The sequence below is a fragment of the Anneissia japonica genome, unplaced genomic scaffold (assembly GCF_011630105.1).
Source record: "Anneissia japonica isolate Jap-2015-1 unplaced genomic scaffold, ASM1163010v1 scaffold1785_len1016330_cov206, whole genome shotgun sequence".
In the NCBI taxonomy this organism is placed as follows: Eukaryota; Metazoa; Echinodermata; class Crinoidea; order Comatulida; family Comatulidae; genus Anneissia; species Anneissia japonica.
In genome coordinates, this window is record NW_022694363.1 from 474,036 (window position 1) to 483,311 (window position 9,276).

Consider the following 9,276-nt stretch of genomic DNA (forward strand, 5'->3'; position numbering starts at 1 on the left):
TTTCTCCTGACGCAAATTCAGTTATTGTCTATTATTCCATCACGACAATAACAATTACTATCAAGCTTGTTATGGTTATTGAAATGTTAAAAATGTTGACACCAATGGAACAATCATCGACTTGCGGTGAAGCAAATCTGAAAAGTATTCATGAAGTATGCTCACCCGACCTTATTCACAATTGTTAACAACATAGTCAAACAAGGCTTTCTACATACATAACTAATATCTGATTTGATAGTTATTGAATAAACTTCTCTTACAGCTGTATTAATCATTTATATAAATTTACAATTAAAAAGAAATAGCAATGAAGATGATGTTCTTTAGTTTGTTTCTTAACCAACCTAGCAAGCATTCCTTTGCCCTGAATCCTATAAGCACCACTCAATACATAATTATTATATATTAGCAACTTTCATTGTTTTTCTAGATTCAATGATTCCTAGTGGCTACGTTACATTTGAGGACAATCTTCCGTTCATTACTGACCCTGTGTCTAACCGTGAGGTTATTTCACCTATCAATCCCATGGAGCATGATATTGCTGTATGTGATGGCAATGAAAAAGGTAATGCTTTATCCATACTATCAAATTTTCATTGACAAAAAACTACTGTATGCCCTTATATAGTCATGTTGTGCCTATATTTGGTCATAATGTGATGTCATCGTGTCCATATTTAGGCATGTCACATGTTTTTGTCAAATGTGTTAGTGTGGACAGGCCTTTAGTTTACTTCTCCAAATGGAAGAATTGAGTACATACTTACATCTGCTATACCTAATTTCTGAATTCAAGCCTATGAAGAAACTGCTCCAATTTACCAATTTAACAAGAAATAGAAGTTGAAGTGAACACCTGTTAATCCATATTGCTATTGCTGGCAACCGTGCTCCAAGTGTATCTTCCTTTTGACCAGGTTGTCTTTCTTATGGATTTTTTTTTTATGGCTGTGATAAGATCACTAATACTATATAATGAATAAAATGAATGTCTTAAATTTTGGTATCTTATAGGATCATCATGGTTTGAGCAATATGAGCAAGGAGCTGACGGTGATCTCACTATTAAAAGATCCAACTCATCTAGTTTGAGTGGAAGCAATGGAGGCCTAGCAGGGTCAGTGGGTATCAGTCGTGAAAACAGCCTCTCTAGTAATGATGAGGACGATAAATTATCAAAACCAGATGCACATAAGCCTCATAAACACACAACTGATGGAAATTCAAAACAAGTTGCAAAAAATGAAAGTGTGGAGAAGTGGTTTAATCAAAATGTGAATCAAGCATCCCATCATCTCCCTCCACTTTATGGCCACATTCCTCCAGAGAAAGTTGTGAACATTTTTAAGGATGACGTGGAAGAGCCGTATCCTTACACAAACCTTGCAACGTTGCTGGAGAGTCTTAATCTGAGTAAATACCACTCATTATTTGAAGAGCAAGACGTTGACCTCAGAGTTTTCTTGACACTTAATGATACCGATCTCAAGGAAATTGGCATCAAGTAAGTCTAAAACCCTGTCCAGACTATCAAATTTTATTTGATAAAAACATGTGCTATGCCTAAATATGGTCATGATGACATCACATCATGACCATGTATAGGCTCATCATGACTATATATGGGCAAACAACAGTTTTTTGTCAAAGAAAATTTGATAATCTGGACAGAACTTTAAGCTCTGATTGTGTAATGATGATGTCATATTACACCCAAATATGGGCATATTTTGTCAAATTTTTTATACCTTGATGTGTGATTTTTAATGATTCCTTTTTTTCATAGGTTATTAGGACCACGTAAGAAAATGACAAATGCAATAGCTAGGAAACACAGTAAAGTACGTCCCTTCAATGACAGTCTTGAGCAGACATATGCTGACAGGGTCGAATCAATTATGCAAGAGATGGCTCAAAAATACCAACAGGTAAGGAGTCGATACTGCATGCTAGTTACAATCTGTGGCTATGACACCCTTTGATTTTATACACTATTGCTATGATACCATGCCTGTAGCCAAGTTCTTCCAAGGGGGATGGGGTTCTCTGGGCATGTGGTCCAGGGGCGAAACCCCCGAAGCCAGAGGATTTTTGTGATGTATGGGTATAATATACTGTATTTAATTGGTATTATATACTATAAAAGCAGTTACGTTTGAAAAAAGTCTGCAGCGAAACATCCGCCGCTGTCTGGGTGGGTCTGCAGTGCATTGTTGTGTTTGAATACTCATTTGGGAAATCCAAAGGGGAGGGGGTTTGCTAGAAAATAGGGGGGGTTTTGCTAGAAATGGGGAGTTTGCCCGAACTATGGAAACCCCCTCCCCCCGGCTACAGGTCTGGATACCCTTATATTTCATACACTGTTACTATGATACCCTTTGATTTCATAAACTGTTGCTATGATACCCTTTGATTTCATGCACTGTTGCTATGATACCCTTTTATTTCATACACTGTTGCTATATGGTACCCTTTTATTTCATACACTGTTGCTATGATACCTGTTTACTATTTTGCCTTTATGCATGCTTCCAGGTTATTTTTATACTCTACCTTTATGTATACAACTCCTAGGTCCTGTATTACAGTATCTCCATACATACACTTCCTCATACCCTCCATTATTACTGTAACATACCTCTAAAACCTCTGAATGTATATAGTATGGAGATACTGTACATTGTAAGACAGATAATGTTCTACTTACTTAGGCGTTTTTATTGATTATAATGTCTAGGTAAAGTAAAATGAAATATTTGCCATGTAGGACACTTCAGACTGAGATAATATCAGATAGAGTTTTGGATGCAAACTTTTATGATGCTTTTACCCATTCAAACCACCAATTTCTAAACACATAATATTTGTATTACAACTCTGAGCACTCAATTTAAATGAGATAACCCAAGTGCTTCTTCTTATGATCTGTGAAGTCTCCCATCAAGATACAGAATGTCCAACATTTATAGATTTACCTATACATTTATGAGCCTTGTTATTTACTTTTGCATGGTAGGTTTTTTTTTTTATCACATTCAACTGCAAATATACACACCAATTCTACTTGGCTGTATGCTGTAAACTATATCTCTTTATGAGTAATAGGATTAGAGTGGCTTCAGTCATCAATTAAAAAACATTAAAAGTTGTTAATATGCGTGGCACACCCTTAAAGCCCATATGTTATTAAACACTAAGTAACAATACTCTTCAATGTTGTTATTGTTTGCTTTCATAGCTTTTAGCATTTTTATGGTTTTGTTTTAGCCTTAAAGTGGCAGTAGATATGTTGTCCTGTCATCTGTAGTGTTGGTATGATTACATGATAAGAGCCTATTATGGGTGGAAGTATTCTTAATTTGTGTTATTACAGTAATCTACTTATGATTTGCTTGAAGACCATATTCTACCTCAATTTATTTTCAATATATTTTTGCACATTTCAGTTAAGTTTAGCAAACAGTAAGTTAGATGCTCAAGTGCAAGAGGAGCGTGAGTTACGTAGCGTTGCTGAAAGCTGTCTGATGGAGGATCGCAAAACGTGGCAATATGTTCAGGACTTGATTGTGGAAACTTGTAAAATGAGCCATAATATTAGATTGTGCTATGACCACATAAGGTAAGCTACATAAGCAGTACCTAAGGTCAAAGACTATAAAATAGAACAAGAGAGCCGACTACGCTCTTGAGAGCGTAAACAAACGATACGCCATACGCAGCCAGTGTAGGGTGCCCGCTACCAATAAATTACCCAGTAATTCACCGCGCATGGCTTGTTTATTTGTATTTCAGTTTTCCACATGATAAAATACATTCGTAGAGGGTGGTAGATTTCTTTATTTTTCTTTATCATCATACCACCGAAGCGGACGTATTTCATGTGAACTCATACAGCGTGGATGCACTACATAACAATGATGGCGACTTCCATTGTAACTAGGAGAGTAACGTAATTACAAACGGGTCTATGTTTCTTGTTCAATTAATACTCTTTGCTAAAGTAGAGTTTCTATTCTTATACAGAAAAACAGTGTTCCTACAACTGTAATTTTATTTTCTTCTGTCTTGTTAAGTGTATCACTCCTTGTTTTGTCTTCCATATATTATTATTTAATATGGTAACATGATTTCTATATTGTGTTACAGGACTTACCAGACAGAACTCTTGAAACGTTTCCAAAGCAACAACACAGAACATGCCTCATCAGGGTCAGGGGTTAGGACCAACACCAGTGCAATCAATTCAACAGAAGAAAATGAGAACAGAAATCAAAAAAGAGAAGCTCAGTTTGCATTACCTACAAACATTCCTTCAGAGCAAGACTTGTCAGAGGTTACTCTTGAAAACCTTATAACAAATCTCAATCATTATATGTATCAAATGGGGAGATCAGTTGCTATGGCAACTAATAATATGGATAAGTTAAGTGATGGGCATCAACTTGTATTTTCTCCCAACTCCAGTGGCAATTCATTACCTTGAAGGACAGCTAGAAAGACTTTTCTATCAATCTATGTTAAGTCAAGATGCATTGCAGTATGTAAAGCCTAAGCTGTTGTATTACTAAAATAGATATTCTTTTTTATATAATTCCCATTTATAATTGTTCATAAAATATCACATAATTTTATTTACCTATTTATTCTAACCATTCCATTTTTAATAGAGACAAATATTTATGTGGAAAAGGTTGGATTGTGTCAGGAACGAGAGTGATACAGGAACATCTAAATGAAAGTTGTATGTAAAGTTATACAGTATGCAATGACGTAATATCATGGGTTTATTGGCATACTGGTCAGATAATTTAATTTTAATGTACTTTGTGATGCACTATGCTGTACTTGGTCAGTTCTTATATGCAATGACATAGTGTCTTGGGTTTATTGACATACAGATAAGATGATTTAATGTACTTTGTGATGCACTATGTACTTGGTCAGTTATTGAAGGGTCAGGTGACTTGTTGTCCTTGGTGATGTACTGCACTATAACAGGTTACGTAATGTATCACCGACCCGGTGATATGTCGTCGTTAATGACATGCTGCTCTGGGTCAAATAATGTAATGTTCTTTCAAGTACTTTTATCTGTCTGCACTGGTAATTTAACGTGTCCTTTAATTGACCCAGTGATGTATAATCTTTGTGATATACTCACTGTGAGGGGTAACATAATGTCTCTTTCAAGTGACATATTACTGTCATGTGATGAATTTACCTCTGTTAAGTGATCTATTAAAATGATGTTAGTATGCAGTGTAAGGTTATGTAATGCCCAGTTTAATATAACTTATTGTCATATTTTGTGTTGACATGGATTACTGCGTACATTTTAAAATGTGAACGATGCTGTGAATACCACATGTGATTTTCACCTGTTGTTTTAATGGACCTTTCTGGCCTACCCCTTGGATGTTGTTTCTAGGTCCCACAAAACACCGGTGTAAAAATATATGCAAACACGCGTGTTCGTGAGACGCGCGTATTCCTGGCTGTGTTCTGATTGGTCAGTTGTTAAGTTTGATTGGCACTCCAGAAAGGGCCAGTATCCGGAATGTGTACTGCATTCATACGTTGTCTTCATCAGAAATATTTAAGTGTCTGCAATTTTCAGCGCTTGCATTCGTGAGCAATTGAACCAAGGTACAATAATAGTGTATATGCTAATGCTGCTGTTGTGAACTTTGTTGCATGTATGACGAGTCATTGTCTTACAGTTGAATAGGTTGCAAGTTGCGTCACACTGTTGTACAAATATTTATGAATAAATATGCATCAAATTACATATAGGCCTGATGTATGTATGTTTGTAGCGTTTTACCTACGTCTCATCACCATATCGTTTATATTACGATTTGCAGGAAAACCATGGCCCGAGTAGGCCCAAGAGCCCAGAACAACAGTGGGCACCTCATCCCAGTTAATTTTGAAATCAAAGGTAAATAGAAACCGAAAGGTCCACTGATTAATCGCAGATAAGAAAGTATAATACATACTCCAGGAATGATGATGATGACGTAATTAATGTCGAAATATTGAATCCCAAAACGATGGCGTGTATTTCATACAGTATGTATTATACTTTCTAAACGTGAATTTACTTTACGAGTGTTTTCCTGTTTTTTTTATGTTAAAGTGGGTAAGCCGACCCCGAAGACTCCAAAAGTAGTATAACATGAAGAATCGTAAAATCGAATGTTAGGAAATGTCCACCCCCGAATTTTATATATCTGTAACCAAAGAGGTATAGAATTTCATTTGGAGGCATTGGCGGACATACATACGCACATATCTGTAACACCACTAAACAAACCCTATTATGATAATTACTTCATCAAAATCATTTTTATAACTTTATTAATTTTATCTTCGAGAATAATCAGAGAACATTTTTATGACCATTTGTCTTGGCACCGGCTCGACTATGTTCCCTGGTGGTATGTCTATTTATACTCTTTGGTCTAACCTGTTTACTATAGGTATGTTGTCACGAACTGGGTACAGTACTTTTACAGTACAATCATAGAACACTTTACTCGTGACTACGTCAATGTTGATAGTATTGTCTGATCTATGAACAAGGGTCGCTATATGAACTAAGCACAAAGAGTTCAATAGTTATAAAACTTCTAAAGTATACAACCACCCATAAAACATAAACACAGTTTCCTCTGTGCAGTTCAGGAGTATATTGTACTTTGAGGTGACTTGTATAAGGCTAAGTTTTGTATGCATCGTCTCATACGTTCAGAATATCATCTTTTTTTCTAGTGTATTCTCTATTCAATCAAGTTCTCATTTAGTTACGATTTCATAATGACGAAGCACACAAATGAGTTTAGCGCCTGGGATTATGTAGTGTTTTCTCTGATGTTATGTGTGTCCGCTGGAATTGGTGTTTACCATGCATTATGTGGAGGACGACAATCGACATCGAATGAGTATCTGATGGCAGATCGACAGATGAGTGCCTTCCCTGTTGGTCTGTCACTTTTAGCCAGTTTTATGTCCGCTATTACAGTTCTTGGTACCCCTGCGGAAATCTACAATTATGGGACCATGTTCTGGTGGTTTGGTCTTACGTATTTATTCGTCTGTCTTGGTGCTGCTCACTTGTTTCTACCAATTTTCTACAAACTTCAACTTACAAGTGCATATGAGGTAAGGTAATTAAACCGACAGAAGCAACATTTGCTACCATTTCGGGTTCATGTTAGATATAAATGGAAAGCTTATCGTTGGAACACGCTTAAATAAAACTTATTGTTTGTGTATACTGTAGGGATGGTTTTCAAATCCAATAGAATATATCTTGGTTATATATCTTGGAATATATCTTGGTTAAGTCAGGGAGTTGTATAACAACTCCCTGGTTAAGTAAAAACGCTTTCATAAAGGATGTTGGTAATGTAAGCTATATGCAAAATAAGTATATTCTATAGATGTAAACGCCGATCGTTGAAATAGAAAATGCCATCTATATAAGCATATTTCTTCATAATACTGCGTACATTTGTTAGTTATAAACAAACAGCGATTGCTATCGAATTAAGGAAACGGCACTTAACCTGATGGTATTCTCTAGTATTCACTGCGGTTCATGTTAGCCAAAATAAATACTATAGGCCTATCGTACAGTTCGTTCCTCTCGCTCAACGTAAAGTACAATATACCATAGATAAAGGTGTTGACATTAGTAAGCAAAAACGATAATTTAGATGGGTGGTGTCATTGTCAAATCTGTTTTTTGGATTCAACTATGATTCTGTGTTAGCCTATAAGTCAATTGAGACATCAGATTCAGATTCGGATGCAGATATTATTACGTCAAAATGTCATACATCATGATAATTGGTTTCTATGGTTCACCATTCTACCAGATCTGCTGAATTTGACATACTTGTTGAGTCAACACTGTAACTCCCAATGTTATTTTCCTATCCCAACCGTACACTATGTTTTCATTAAACCACGAGGGGACAGAAGAATATTACATTTATATGAGAACCACTTTTCAAGAGGCTTTTCTGTCTCGCTTAGCTGATCATTCTTATTTCTGAATATGAATAATCATTAGGCCTATATCAAAACAAACTATAATTAATAAAAAAAAAGAAAAAAGAAATAGGCTAAATGATAGTAAATGATGTGGACTTATAAATGTATATATAGTGTAAATAAACGTACATATAAATATATTTATGCCTAAAATTATATAACCTCAACTAGTTTTCAATATGCCTATTATATACAATATATAATATTATACGAATGTAAATAAGAGAAACAGTGCTCCAATGGAGGAGCAAAAATGATGCTATGTTCGTGTTGAGTATAGTCCTTCAACGTATTAGTTTCTTCTTTATGTGTTGTTAAAGGTGGGAAATGCAACCTCTACACCAGTACGTAGGCATATGATAGGCCTTATAACAAAGGTTATGTAGCTAAAGAATAACATACGAAATGCCGATTGATCTATATTCTTACTCAATTTACAAATTTACAATTCACTGGCATAAAACCTCAAAAAACCGGTAAGATTCGTCAAACTTCAGAGTGACTTTATTTATCTACAAGTGTTCAAGAGCAGTTAAGAGCTTTGTAATTATTATTTGATTTTATGAATGTTTTCAAACTCCATTTTCTCTACAGTACCTTGAAAAACGCTTCAATCGAGCTGTTAGGCTTTGTGGTACGTTCACTTTCTTCGCCCAAATGGTAAGCCAAAAAAAAAGCACAACATTCTTTCTAAATTCAAGAAATTTTATTTGTCCATATAAAAATACAGAATTTTGAGACGTTACCTGACGAATTGGAAAGCTACAGGGTAGCCTACGATGTTCCATTATGTCCTTATTTAAACACTGTATATGTACCTTTGATGATTTATATTATATTTATTCAACAGTGTTAACGTGTATATATCATTGTAAATCCACGTGTGTTCTTCAAATTATATATTAGTCGTTGAAACAAAAATTTGGACAACAAAGCATGTATAGACTATTGAACACTTTATTTTCGAAAGAAATCTTCGGCCAGTCCTCTGGCCTTCATCAGCTTTACTGAAAAGCTTTACATGTCTGATTTTATTTTACATATTATTGAAATTGCTGATTTTTATTGTAGCTCCTGTATTTAGGGATTGTCATTTATGCCCCTGCTTTGGCGCTTAATCAAGGTAAGTATTATATAAACGTGTGTCCTTGTAAGGTCCATTCACAAATACAAAATCATAAACAATTAATACACACACACAGATAGGCA

At 35.2% G+C, this 9,276-nt stretch overlaps 2 protein-coding genes across 2 annotated transcripts in view; both read left to right on the top strand.

Annotated features, from left to right (window-relative positions):
* LOC117101005 (ankyrin repeat and SAM domain-containing protein 3-like) overlaps nt 1–5,798 on the top strand; it is a 14,711-nt gene extending 8,913 nt beyond the window's left edge. The window contains exons 8-12 of the mRNA XM_033240853.1: nt 434–571; nt 1,021–1,510; nt 1,793–1,934; nt 3,453–3,625; nt 4,153–5,798. Of these exons, the coding sequence (XP_033096744.1) occupies nt 434–571; nt 1,021–1,510; nt 1,793–1,934; nt 3,453–3,625; nt 4,153–4,489 (1,280 nt within the window). The 3' untranslated portion in view covers nt 4,490–5,798. The remainder of the gene's footprint in view (nt 1–433; nt 572–1,020; nt 1,511–1,792; nt 1,935–3,452; nt 3,626–4,152) is intronic.
* Nucleotides 5,799–6,572: 774 nt separating this feature from the next.
* Nucleotides 6,573–9,276, top strand: part of LOC117101006 (sodium-coupled monocarboxylate transporter 1-like) — a 13,101-nt gene continuing 10,397 nt past the window's right edge. Inside the window, exons 1-3 of the mRNA XM_033240854.1 lie at nt 6,573–7,170; nt 8,662–8,727; nt 9,139–9,190. Of these exons, the coding sequence (XP_033096745.1) occupies nt 6,826–7,170; nt 8,662–8,727; nt 9,139–9,190 (463 nt within the window). The 5' untranslated portion in view covers nt 6,573–6,825. The remainder of the gene's footprint in view (nt 7,171–8,661; nt 8,728–9,138; nt 9,191–9,276) is intronic.